Below are 14,216 nucleotides of genomic sequence, written 5' to 3'. Positions count from 1 at the left end.
AATTTCTCTGGGCTGAAACCCCTGGAGCTGCTCCATGCCTCGGTGCTGGGTTTGTATCTCTGGGACTCACCAAGGGTTTGGCAATAATTAAGGACTCCTCTCCCTTTTTGTTGCAGAATAAGAGTAAAACACAACATTGCAGGGCCTTTCTCATTCTAAATGCTTGTGTGGGTTTTGATTTTGCCCTGCAGTTGAGCTGAAGTTTAACCTGGACCAGTACGTGCACAAGAGGTACCCGGGGCTGGTGAAGATCGTGCGCAACAACAAACGCGAGGGGCTGATCCGAGCCAGGATCCAGGGCTGGAAAGCTGCAACATCCCCCGTGGTGGGGTTCTTCGATGCCCATGTGGAGTTCAACACTGGCTGGTGAGTGCTGGCTGTGCCCAGAGGGACGGTGGCACTGGGACAGGGCTGAGGGAGGATGAGGAGGCTGTGGTGGCGTTCGCAGGGGTCCCGGGATGAAGGAAGAGAGGAGAATCTTGAGTCCATGTTTCAGAAGGCTTATTTATTATTGTATGATATATACTATATTAAAAGAAAATTATATAATAAAACTATACTAATGAATAGAAGAAAGGATTTCATCAGAAGGCTTGAAAGGAATAGAAATGGAATGAAATTACAATAAAATCTTGTGACTGACCAGAGTCTGAGACAGCTGGACTGTGATTGGCCATCAATTAAAAACAACCACATGAGACCACTCACAGATGCACCTGTTGGCCTCCACAGCAGCTGATAATTATTGTTTACATTTCATTTCTGAGGTCTCTCAGCTTCTCAGGAGAAAAGATCTTAGCAAAAGCATTTTTCAGAAAATATGTCCATGACAGGAGGCTGCAGGGATCACCTCAGCAAGCACTCCTGAATTGTGCTCCTCATTATTGCAGCATTGCTGACAGGCTCCTGCAATGGCTGCAAGACCATAAAAAAGCTGCTGTGCCTGGTCTAGCACGGCTCTGTGGAGAGAGGAGTAATTGGAACCACGATGGGTGTGAAATCCCAAAGCAGTCAGATGGGGAGACACCATTAAGGAGGCTCTGGGCTGGAGGATTTCAAGTGCTTCTTTTACCTCCTCATCATTTTCTATCATTTCTTCCTAGAAACTTGAATACCAATCTGATTTCCTCATAAATTTCCTTGCATTTACATTTGAGGGAAACATTAAATTATTGCCTGCAATTTTAATAGGGCTTGAAATTAGCATGACTTTCCCCATCCCCTTTTGGTTTAATGGGCCAGAACTGCATTTGGAATAAATCTTTGTAGCACCACTTGGTGGCCAATATTTGGCATTACTGGAAGTTGGGACTGTAGGAGCTGATCTGTACCATCAGCTGCAAAAGGACTTCTGGGACCTTTGGCATGTAAAACGTGCATTTTCCAAAGATAGGCTGGTATTTGATAATGATGATGCAGAGTTATGGTGGAAATGATTATGCTCCGCAATTCTGGGAGATATCCTCAAATTAAAACTAAAAATAGCTGTACTTACAACTAGAGAGAAACTTAATTGCAAAGGAGTAGAGTGTTTATTTTTATATGTTCATGAATATCTTTATAAAATGGGAGATGCAATAAAATAAGTCTTGTAGTGCACCTGTTTTATGATCATCCCATCTTTTTTCCTTAGGACTATGTTAGGCTATAATAGCAGCTGTAGTAATTTTCTAGAAGCTTAAGAGCTGGTTTAATTTATTTATTTCCTTTTAAAGCAAGTAGATCTTTCACATTTTTTTTTCAAACATTCATCTAGGGTAACAGCAGCTATGGGCCAGGATCAGAGACTGGGGAGAGCATGCTCTGGGTGCTGTCCCCAGTGCTTGTCCTTCCCAAGCTGCAGTATTCTGGGGCTTGAGGAGAATTTTGTTATCATTTTATAAGGACATTGAGATCTATCTGATGTACTATACCCAGGGAAGCTCAGCAATGGTGTCAGTAAGCAGGAAAGGGCTTTGTGGTTGCTTTGGGGTTTGTTAGGGTTTGGTTTTTTACTGTCAGAAAGGGTTGAGATCAGCGCAGCAAGAACCTGGAGTGCTCAGTAAATGAGAGAGCACATCCAAGATAAAAGGTTTGTGTTTTCTGCCCCTGCCTGGTGCACCTTCCTTCCAGCCAGGCTCTGTCCCTGCTGTGGGGCACTCAGTGATCAATGGGGAGAGAAATGTGCTCCAGGAGCCTCCTGTGTCCCTCCATTTCAGCCTGAGGGCTCAGAGTGTTCCCTGGTATTTCTCCTCTTGCTCCACTCAGCCTTTGTGGCTGCTCAGAGCCATCTCAATCCCTGCCTCGCCCACTTCTCCCAGTTTTAGTTCACCTGTGCACATGGGGTTGCCTGTCACCTCCATTTTCATCTCATCTCCTCTGACTGGGAGGAACTGAGGTCCTTCCATCTGGACTGCTCTATTTTTTCACACCAGGTTAGCACTGCCCCACCAACTCAGCAATCAGGTGGGAGTCTCTTGTTAAAGCTCTTGCTGTTCTATTCTCCCACTAAGTTGCACCTTGCATGAATATTTCCCCCCGTTTTCAGTGCTTATTTATGTATTCAGAGGCCACATGGATTGCTCCCACTAAAAGCTGTCTATGGATTATTTGTGAGGCAATTAAAAAGGAGCCAATTCCTTTACCACAGAAAAGAGCATTTAGCTTTCTGTTTGGTTTGTGTTCCATCTAAAAGTCAAGTGCCTGCAGTGCAATTTAGTTTCCCAATCTATGGCTGCTTTACCTGCCTAATCAGTTGGCAGATTAATTCATAAAGAATCAAAGAAGGACTTCATCACACTTTCTCATGAAATATGCAGGACTGACAACAACAAAAAACTTCTTTAAACAATAGTGGCCTATTTACAGGTGGCTTTTTGCCTGATATCATACTATAGCATTTTATGGGCTCTCACAGCATTGCTCTCCAGGGACACTTCTTCTAAACTAAATTACAATCTGGTAGGATATAAAAAAATACTCTGCAACCTGGCAGGTCAAATTAGCTATTGAATTATTTATTTTGCTGTGCTTAATTGCTGCTTTTTGGCTTCTCAGGTGTAGAAATATGTTATCTCAGAGCAGTGATTTTCAACTGACCTGTTCCCCTTAAGGCTTTTGATAGTGTGAGCCAATACAGCTGCTGTGAGGGTGGAAGTGGAGAGGACTGCCTGAAAGGGAGGCCATTGCTATTAATCCTCAAATGGAATTTTAAATTAGAATTACAGGGTAATGTATGTGTACATTTCACTTCGAAAATTCTACCTGTCCTGTTGGAGCAGAACCTGGTCTTTTTTTGGTGGTTACTTGATGTCAGTGGGAGCCAGCAACCCAGCAGAGCCAAGAGGGAGGAAAAGCTGCTGTGCTTTCTTCTCTGAGGTGTAGTTAAGCTTGTTTAGTTCAGTTTTCAGAAGATTAGAGCATTCCTGCTCTGACCTTTAGGTTAGGTGCACCCAGCATGCTGAAGGCACCCCTGAGAGCAGACAGCACATCCTGGGTGCTGATTGTGTTGCAGAACATGCAGAGCATTGTAAAAACCCCTGTCTTTGAGAGATGGGAAAGAATAGCATGACAAGGAGAAGAGACCTTCCCTACATTATTTCTGGGAGCAGGAAAGAGATTACAGAGATAGGGTGTTAATTCTCTGGGTGAGAAAAAGGACACTTTGAGTGAAGGAGAGAAGAAATCAGTAGGTGGAAGGCAGAAACCACAATATATTAGCAGCCATAAAGAGGGTGCTAGGAGCCATAAAAGAAGACATAATGATAGAGTATTATAGTTGCATTCTATCTTAGGAATTGCTTTTGCTCCTATCACAGAGGTGTTATCAGAGCACTGAATGGAGTTATGCAGTCCTGTAGTAATTAAAATTTTGCCAGACAAAGGGTGAGTTTCAATAAGGAAGCAGTGAAGTAAGAGGATTTAATCAAAAGATTTCAACATACCAGCCAGACTGAGCCTGACATGAGAAAGAGAACATGAAATAGAAGTTGAATATCCATTAGATTGTGTCACACACATCCCATCTTTATGGATTATCCCTGAAGTTGTCAGTGTTTTAAAAATATACAAAAATGGTGTTTTAATGAACTAAGAAGAGCTAAAGATCGAGATCCCTGGGCCTGTGGATGGCACTTTGCAGATGCTGTTTTATACTGTAAGGTATAATGCAGTTTGTTGTGGTGGCCATAAGCAATGGATTCTCAAAAAGGTGTGTAAAGGAGAAAGGAAGTTGATTTCCTCCTAATCTTCTGCTGACTTTGGTTATCCCAAGTACTCTGTAACAGAGTCATGGTTGTGCTTTTTGGGGCAAAGCCACAGGGTCTTTGTGCCCCTGAGAGCTCCCTGGTGACATTTTCATGCAGTGTACCAGAATCCAATCTCTACCTGCAGGTAAACTCCCTGTCCCCCCTTTTCAAGCTCAGGTGGCTCTCTGGGGACATGACAAGGTCCAGGTGGCTCTTTCCTTCTAAATGAGAAAAGTGGAAGCTGAGATTACCTTTGCAGTCCTTCTGCTGTGCAGTCTCTCCACTCTGGAGCAGTCAGGCACATCACTCATGCTCAGGACATGTTTCACTGAGCATCCCTGGGCTGGGACTGACCTGGGGAACCCAAATGAAAAGGGAAGGGAGTTCTTCCTCATCCAAAGCCTTAGGATGACTCTGGTAACTTAATGGAATACAAGTTTTAGATAGCAAAACCAATATAATCTAAGTGGAGCATGCAAGAGAAGCCACGTGGGGCTTTGGGATCCATGGGAGGGTGCCAGCCTGCTCACAGAGGGTGTACCAGAAAAGCAGCTTTGACTATTCATCTACCTCAACAACCTAGAATGTTCACTGAAGCATCCTCGTGCTTTTCAGTGGTGCAGAAAAGAGCCATTGAGGTTTGGCAGCCAAAAGCTGATCTTTAACTCTCCATCAGGCGTTGGTGCTGAGTTCCCTCTGCTCCAGCTGGGGACTGTGGGTCTGAAACCTCCCTGGGCACCTGGGAATGCTGATAGAGATGTCAGGCAGGACAGATGGGGGAGTGCTCTTAGAGAACAAGGAAACTAGAATGAAATGTATTTCTTTTTTAGTTCTCTGAACACTTATTTACAGGAAAGGCATTCCACATTAAATATTCTGCAGATGGCCTCAGTGAAGAATTATGTGTGTCAGTAGATCTGCTTGTCTGCATCTGATAAATGTATATTGTCAGTGAAATGTGAGGTAGCGTGTAAAATCATGCAAAATAAGCTTTCAGTTTACACAGCTTTCTTTTTTCTTACATTTCTCTGTTAAGTTTATACTTCATGGTACCTGACAGTGGTAGAGCCAGAGTAAAATACGGTGTTAAACCCAGTGAGCCATAAAATCTAGCAGATGAGACCATGTTGTCTTTCATTTATGTCTTATAAGGACTCTTCCCTGACTGCTTGCAAGAAGAGGAAATTCTGATTTGTGAAAGCAGGACAAAGAAGGTTGGATTTTTTTTAATGTTAGTTCTTTATTTTTTATTGGAGTAAATAGTAGCATAGTGATGGTGCAGAAGAAAAAAAAAAGGGGCATGTTTGTCTCAAAAGAAGGCAGAGATCAGGGTATATACCCACTTGGGACAGGGCAAAATTCGAGAGACATTTCCCAGTGCAATTCCTGTCATTTAGGAAAGGATTTACTTTTGAACAAATTTAGAAAAAGTGACATTTGGGCTGCAGGGAGGAATTTATTGACAAATGCCTCGTACAGCCATTCTAACCAAGAACTGGAAGGTAAGGTCTGCTTCTCAGATGCTGCATGTTAGCAAAGCATCCCTGGAGCTGTGAAGGCCATTGAAGTGGCAGAGCTGGGCAGCAGAGATCTGGCCTGTGGCATGCATGTGGATTCCCTTGGATTGTGTGCATTTATTCTGATGTTGTGCCTTTTTTAAAGTCTGCTTGAAGTCAGCAGGTGTTTTTACATATTTAAAAAGGTGAATTATATAATCATGTGCACCGAGGAGCTCATTACTAACTTCTTTTTATCTGTTTTTTATCTGGAAGAAGCTGTTCTTTTTTAGCCTTGCGACAAATCAGGCTTTCCCTTTGGCATGAATTCTCCAGCAATCTGATAAGGATGTAAGACAACACAGAGTTTTTGTTTGCTGTGGTTTCCTGTGGGGTTTGAGCTGCTCTGAATCAAGCCAGTGTTAAATACAGAATGCATATATGTTCAGAGATAGACTTACAATAGGATTAGAGAGGCCTGTGTGATCACAGCATGGCCCCTGCCTTTGCTCTCAATCTTCTTACAGGCTCATTCTGTACTCTGCCTCAAATTCTGCCTTCCAACTCCCTTCCTACCTCCAGTGTTTATCTTGGAAGCATTTACTCTTTGAATCTCACAGAACCAGCGTTGCTGGAACTCCCAATAAAGTCATCATGGGTGCTCAACACCTTGGAAAATCTGCTGTTAATGAAGAAATCTTTCCACTGGTAGGCAAAAGCATTGAATTCATGTTCTGTTTAGTGATGTGCTCAACTGACTTGGACAAATCAAAGGGAATAAAACTGAAGTGAAAATACCCTTTAGCCTAGTGGAGTCTATAAGAGAACTAAATTTATTGTCCTTTCTCTTCTGGTTTTATCCATTCACCAACAATCTATTCAGAGAGAGGAGGACACTGACAAATAGTTTTAGAGAGGATGGAAAGGAGAGGATCTTCATGTCACTCAAATTCCAGTCCAAATTGTCTCCTTGGTTTTTATTAAGTGGAAAAAAAACCCCACTTGGATGATGTGAAGCACTACCTTTAAAGCAGAATCTTTTGATTATATTTAGTTTACTGAAATCCATCATGTCTATGAATATGCCTGGGAGAACTTTCCCTCTTGCTCCAGTAAATAACTTGTTAACAATGCATGCTGCTCTTTGCCCATAAAGTACCTTGGCTCAGATGCAAAATAGGAACCTAACTATGAAAAATGGAGATGGATCCCAAAATCCACATCTGGCTTATGCACCTGATCAGGCAGGGCTGAGTCCTGCCAGCAGTGCCATGTGGAAAGGCAATCCTCCAAACATGTATTGCAGCTCATCAGCTCAGTGTGTTGGACATCCCTGCACTTCAGCAACCTTTTCCCCTTTTATCCTTTCAGTCCTGTGAGCTGCCAGAAGCACCTGAGTTCTGCAGATGGACAGCAGAAAAAACAAGGCAAAGCAGAAAAAAAAAAAAACCCACAGGAAAAATGCTGATGTCCATAAAGAGGAAGGGTAAATCTACATAATAAAGTAGCAGTTTAAAATTAGGAAAAAAAAAATAGAAATCACTTGGAAAGATTTAATCATAATTCTTTTTACAATCTGAAGCAATTACATAAAGCCAGAGTGACCAGGAAGGTTGACAAAGGATTTGATGAACGTGCAGCTCAGCTCAACGTTACAGGGCAGCTCTGAGGCTGGGCTTTGCTAGCCATGAATAGCAATGAAACCCTCTCATATTCCATGGATTGCTCAAGATAAGCAAGCACAGTGCATTGCCCAGTCCTGTTCAAGCTCCTAGCCCTCCCTTATTGGTCATTACCTGGGGATCTTGGCAGACAGACAGACAGACAGACAGCAGTGCTGGCAGTGAGAGGGCATGGCAGGCTCTGGGATTTGAGTGTTCCTGCAGATCTCACAGAGATGAGCTTGGGCTGAGCCTCTGAATAGCCCATTGCTCTCTCTGCTGTCTTTTATAGGGCAGGACAGGCTGTGAAATCTCTCAGGTATGCAATGTTTAATTAAAAGGCTCTTCCTTCTGCATTTTTGCAAAGAGAACAGCTCTGGCCTGGATTTTCTCTTTCCATCTGTGACTCAGAGCCTACTTTCTTACTTGTGGGTGTGAAAATATTTTGGAAATTAGGTAGCTGTGCAGTCTGTCCAGATACTCAATATTTCCTGCTCCTAACACATGCAGGGATGTGATTTCCACACATCTGGCTACCAAGAGTGCTAGGAAATCACCTCCATGGGTGAGATGGGAGGTATAGAAGATGAAGTTCCAGCAGTTGGTTTCATATCAATTGACTCCATAACCTTGGCATGGCACTTGACTTCATCTGTAAACTGAGAGTAGAGAAATCAACTCTTGTTGAAGCAGTAATATCTTAAATATTTACATTTCTTGAGTGCAGGGGACTTAAACAGAACATCCATCACAAGGTGGTTTCAGATTTCATGGAAGTTCAGAATCTGTGATTTCACATTATTAGGTTGATAGAGAGTAATGGAATTCCATCATGCATTTTGACCCCAGCTGTTGTATCTCCATCCAGAGATCCCCCCTTGTGCCATTCAGATGCAAAACACCAAGTTAGGTGGTAATAAATGTAAGCCGCACAAATGGGAAAACAGAAATTCCTCAGGTGTAGAGTTTGGTGATAGTTTGTGTGAGAGCAGCTCCAGAGCTGGGAATGGATTGTTCTTCATGTAAAGAAGAAAATGAGGTCCCAGGTTAGCATTTGCAGGACTCAAGTATTGGATTAACACAATCACAAATATGATTAAGGGCTAAAAACCAGCGTGACTGTTGAATATTTTCTTCACATTATCTCTCTAACCATTATTTGGGATACACTTCAGCAGTCCAATTTTAAGATGTCTTGCAAAGTAGCAGGCTAAATTCCCTTTATATTCAAAACAGGCTCCTCTGGAACATTATTAATCTCACCCAGTTTCAGTGTCTACATTATTATGAGAAGCATCTGACTATAAAAGTGCCAGCCTCTGCCTCTCTCTGCTGAGAATGAAAGTTTGAGGCAATTACTGTGCAGGTGGGGGGTCCATTGCAGGTATCTGACATTAAGGGAGAAGAAATCCTTCCCTTCTTTCAGCTTTTTCATTACACAATCTCAATCTACCCTACAAAGTAAAATACTTGAAAAATGAGCACCCCAGGAGGAACTGTAGAAGGGACGTGAAACCTCCAGGATGGTTTTGAGTATGATGGTTAAACAGTCTTGATTTGTATCAACATAAATATGCCATTAATTGAGGATTTGAGGGTTTGGTGACCAAAGAATTCCCACCAAGAGAGATAAAAGTAGCTTGGAAAAATCCCAATGTTTCCTTGTTTGTCAAAGACCTTTCCAGAATCAGACAGTAGAGAATGACAGAGCTTGATTCTTGCAAAGGAAACCCATTTACAGATTTTTGCTTCAGAAGGCATGCAGGCAGCTTTCCCTCTTTTCAGGGCAGGTCTGGAAATTAGACCCAAACATAATAAATTTTTTTCAAACCATGGGAGTCAAGCAAACAATTAGTGACCCCTGTACCTGTTGTCTGGTGTTTTGAAATCCTTTGTTTCAGAGTTTAGAGGAAGAAGGAGAGCTTTATGCCCAAGGGTTTCTGTGTCCAGGCATGGAGTCACCAGTCTAATGATGGCATGTCCATCCTTCTGTATTTTCTTCTGCTGCTGAGCAGAGATAACATGATGGAAAAAACAAAGCAGATTCAGCTTTTCTGCATTTTCCCTGCTTTGTCTGATTTGCAAGAGTTTTTCCACTACACACTCACTGGTTTTTAAAAGACTTAATCTCATAAATATAATCTCATACTAATAATGGAAGTGGCTTATCCAGATCTGGTAGGTCAAACTGGCTCAATGGGGGTGCACAAGTGTGGCCTTAAACCCATAGGAATTGAGAGTCTGAACCATGTTCAGTATCTTCTGCTGGCCTAAAAGAACATTTATGGTAACAGGCAAAATATGAGGTAATATTGAAATCACAAAGGAGCAATTGTCTTCTGACCAACAGCAAAAGAAAAGTGAGAAAAGATCAGTGTTCAAATCCTCCTACCTCTGTGAGTCTCAGCAAACCATCATTCCCTTCAAGATCCATGTGAGAGCTCTGCAAAATTTTCAAAGCACATTTCAAGGGGAAACACACAAAGGAGTGAACCAGTGGCTCTTTCTAATACTGCTTTGAGGAACGATTTCCACCCTTATGTAAGTCTGCTACCTCTTTGGATCAGTTTCTCTGTAAATTCATAGCAAACTCAGACTACCTTGGTCAGAAATGAGTGTTTTCACTGAAGCTTTTTACTTTCCTTTTGGGATGTAGCTTCTGTGGAAAGCACATTGATGTTTTAAAGCCTTTTGAAATGCTTGAACATTTCCTGCAGTTCACTGCTTTTGCACCATCTGGCACCTGAAATCTTCTCATCACCAAAGAGGTTTTAGAAGGCATAATGCAGGCACATTTGTCATTCAAACTAGATGTGATGGGGTCAGTCTTGGGAAACAGGATTAAAATCTTTGTGTAACCTTCAGATTCTTGCAGCCTCTGGTGTGTTTTTAGTTCTTCAGGCCATGCCAGCCAGTATTTAATTGCTGCCAGGAATCCTGGTGGTGTAACCAGTAGGAGACCATTTAGCTGCTATTGGTGATGGTGTCTCTCAACATTTCCACATTGTGAAATGAATTAACAGTCTGCAGGCCTTAGAATAAGTATTTGGTCAAATTTTGTGTTGTTAGGCTCTGGCACAGCTTCACAGAGGTGCTAATTAATCTCATCAATATAATCTCATACTAATAATGGCTTATCCAGATCTGCTAGGTCACACTGGCTCTATGGAGGTGCACAAGTGTGGCCTAAAACACATAGGAATTGAGAGTCTGAACCATGTACAGTATCTTCTGCTGGCCCAAAAGAACATTTATGCTAACAGGCAAAATATGAGGTCAAATGTTGTGTTGTTAGGTGTCACTATAGGACACGAAATAACACGACGCACAGACACTGCTGTTTTCAAGGCAAAAAAAGGAAGTTTATTTTCTGACTCTAACATTTATAGATTTCTAAAAGTGACAGTGGATTGGAGGGTGAAAGTGCAACCTCTCCAATGACACTGGACAAACGAAGTTTATCAAATTTCTCTTCTTCTATAAAAGAATGGAAAACAGTAAGTTATTTACAGAAAGTGTGTAAGAATGCAAACATCAGAAGGCTTAAATAATCTTAAAAAATCAGGGCAACAGTTAGGCTAGCTAAGAATAGAAAAAGAAAGAATGATAACAAAGGCTTGTGGCTCAGACAGAGAGTCTGAGCCAGCTGACTGTGATTGGCCATTAATTAGAAACAACCACATGAGACCAATCACAGATCCACCTGCTGCATTCCACAGCAGCAGATAATCAATGTTTACATTTTGTTCCTGAGGCCTCTCAGCTTCTCAGGAGCAAAAATATTAAAGAAAGCATTTTTCATAAAATATGTCTGTGACATTTATCTCTAACTAAAACCTTAGCTCCTCTAAAATCTCTGAGTTCCTTAAAGTTTATGTCTCAACTGCGTTAGAGAATCTCATGTTCTCAGCCTGCCAAGCAGGCCCTGGGGCTGCAGGATGGCTGTGACACCCTGGGATTGCAGGATGGCTGTGACACCCTGGGATTGCAGGATGGCTGTGACACCCTGTGCTTCTCTCATTGCTCTCAGGGTGGAGCCGGCGCTGACGCGGATCAAGGAGGATCGCAAGCGGATCAGTTTCTATATTCTTCATTATAAACCCAACTAACCAAACATTGTGTTGACAAGCAATCAATTATTAGTAACTACTAACTCTTAACTTCACCAAAACCTACCTATTTATTTTAATTAACTTCAATAAAGCATAATTATCTCTGCTCTCGTTGCTCCCAGGGCAGAGCCAGCGCTGACGCGGATCAAGGAGGATCGCAAGCGCATCATCCTGCCCGCCATCGACAACATCAAGTACAACACCTTTGAGGTGCAGCAGTACGCCAACGCTGCCCACGGCTACAACTGGGGGCTCTGGTGCATGTACATCATCCCACCACAGGACTGGCTTGATAAAGGGGATGAGTCAGCTCCCATCAGGTAAATCTCCTTGTGCTGTCACTTTGGGCAGAGCGGTGTTTCCATCTCGGCTGTCTGAATGGTCATCAGATTTCTCTTCACTCAGAAAAGCAAGGCACAGTTCTTCCCGAGAATATTTCTGGGTTTCACATTCTCTGAGCCTCAGAGAGAGAAAAAACTATCTTTATCTCATTTGTTGTGCCAAAGTAGAGTGCAATATGGAGATTGTTTACCCAGAGTGATGGTGTTCTGTTTCCTTGGCCTATCAGGAGTGTCGGGACTGTTGGCTGACAATTACGAGATTCTGAGCAGGGGAATGCAGCTGAGTGCTGGGCAGATTCAGTTTAGATGTAATGTAATATAGTATAGAATAATATAGTATAATAAAGTAATTAATTATCCTTCTGATAAGAAGGAGTCAGATGCATTCATCTCTCCCCCTCGTTGGAGGCAAAAATATCCACTATAAACAAACCTACATGTTTTGTGCCTGTAGGAATAACAAAATGAGTCTAATGGCTCCACAAAAGTTGTGGATGTGTGTACTGCCTTTCAGAGCTTCCCCACAATGTGCACAACTACTCTGGCTCTGAGTGTGTGCTTCAAGCACGTGTTCTGGCCATTAGTAGGATAGCAGGATCCTTTTCATCTAACCTTTTATTTTCCAGTGGGCTCTGGCCCATTGTGTGCAAGAGAAACAAAGGTATTGTGTGTGGGATTACAATGTGGCTGGTTTCACTCCTCTTCTGTGGGCAGTCTTGATCATCTGTCCAAACCAGAGCTTCCCTGGAGCATCACTAGGAGCTGTGTTTGAGAACTGCTCTTTTTTTCTTTTATTTGTGGGGTTTTTTTGGGTTTTTTTTGGTTTTTTTTTTCCTTTGGGTTTTTTTTGGGGGGAGGGGTTGTGGTGAGTTTTCAGATTTTTTTTGGTTGGTTGGAGTTTTTATGTTTTATGTTGTTTTTTGGGGGTTTTGGTAGGTTTTTTGGGGTTTGTTGTTTTTTTTTTTGGGGTTTTTTTTTGTTTTTTTTGTTTGTTTTTTTTTTGTTTTGGTTTGTGTTTTTGGATTTTTTTTGTTTTGTTTTGTTTTTTGTTTTTTGGTTTTTTTTCTTGAGAACTTTGCGCATGTTCAGAATTTTCCTACTGGTTGAATTTAAAACGAACCCACATCAGACCATGTAGTCAGTGTGTCAATTTACTTTTCCCTACAAGAGAACATTGTACACTACAGGAATGGAATTTTCTGGTGAAAGGCCATTACAGGAATTGTGAAGGTGTTTCTGAGAATTGTTACAGTGGGGAAAAGTGGAACTGATGTGAAAAGGGCTTTCTCTTCCCTCCATTTGGAAATTCACATCTCCAGTGCAGATGTTTGTCTAACAGCTCCTCTGGGACATATTGTGCTGGGTTAAGGGTACTGCTGTTACCAACTCTAGAAATAAATGCTAAAAAATGTGAAGCCTAAGTATGCACTTTAGGATGCTCTTATTTTTAAGACTTCTTAAGAAGGACACAAATTACCAGCTTAAAGTCATCTTCATTTTCTTGTTTATTGGCATCATCTTAAAGCAAGCTGAAACTCTACTGTATGGTCCCAGTGTGGGCTCTGGCAGAGGAGCTGATGTATTTCCCTTCAGTGCAAAGCTTGAGTTTCCAGATCCTGGAAAGTTCAGCCAAGCACTTCCAACAACACACCCACCTGAAAAAAATGCCAGTGATCTTTTGGAAGTGAAAGGACCCTGACACACTGATCACATTTCTAAGTGATCAGAGAGATGGAGCCACCTCACAGGATCCTCCCCTCATGAAGAGTAATATTTTAATCTGTATTTCACCAAGTGTTGCAAATTGTACTCAGGTTCATTCTCATGCTCTGTGACTGCAAAACAGAGCTATACAGTAATATTAACCTTATTTACTGCAGGACAGCACAGTCCATCATCACTGACCTTTTGCTTGGCTTGGAACCTCAATAAGCAGGGAAGTAATTACTTAGGAAATCAGTTTTCCTGGATAACATGCCCTGCTCGCCTCACATTGTTTTAAAAGTGCAGATGTTTTATACCTGTTTCACTCAGCCCTGAGAAAGTTTATTGATAAAGGAAAATTAATCATCCAAAGCTTTCACTCCTGAAAGGTTTTGTGCACTTCATGACTCACAATTTATATGTGAAATCATTGTAGTAATTTTCCCATGGATTGCTCCAGTATTTCAGTATCTTCTGTTCTGGAGACAATGATCACATAACAGATAAGACTGAACTAAGAGGTTAAACCTCAACAATAAAGGGCATGATTTACCATGGACTTCCCACAGATTTATGTTCAGGCTCTTGCTGGTGCCATGCTGGCACTGAGTTGGGCTGACACAGGAGTGAACAAACTCAATCCAAAATCAAAAACTCAAATCCAAACTCAAGCACT

The 14,216-nt window shown here is 41.9% G+C and overlaps 1 protein-coding gene across 8 annotated transcripts in view; it reads left to right on the top strand.

Moving 5' to 3' along the window:
• Window positions 1-14,216, top strand: part of GALNT9 (polypeptide N-acetylgalactosaminyltransferase 9) — a 257,312-nt gene that overhangs the window by 171,810 nt on the left and 71,286 nt on the right. For all 8 annotated transcript variants that reach the window (XM_064726604.1, XM_064726603.1, XM_064726601.1 and 5 more), the window contains 2 exons: window positions 192-366; window positions 11,618-11,815. In XM_064726604.1, coding sequence (XP_064582674.1) covers window positions 192-366; window positions 11,618-11,815 — 373 coding nt within the window. The remainder of the gene's footprint in view (window positions 1-191; window positions 367-11,617; window positions 11,816-14,216) is intronic.

The sequence above is a fragment of the Zonotrichia leucophrys genome, chromosome 15 (assembly GCF_028769735.1).
Source record: "Zonotrichia leucophrys gambelii isolate GWCS_2022_RI chromosome 15, RI_Zleu_2.0, whole genome shotgun sequence".
Lineage (NCBI taxonomy): Eukaryota > Metazoa > Chordata > Aves > Passeriformes > Passerellidae > Zonotrichia > Zonotrichia leucophrys.
This window is presented reverse-complemented; position numbering and strand designations above follow the sequence as displayed.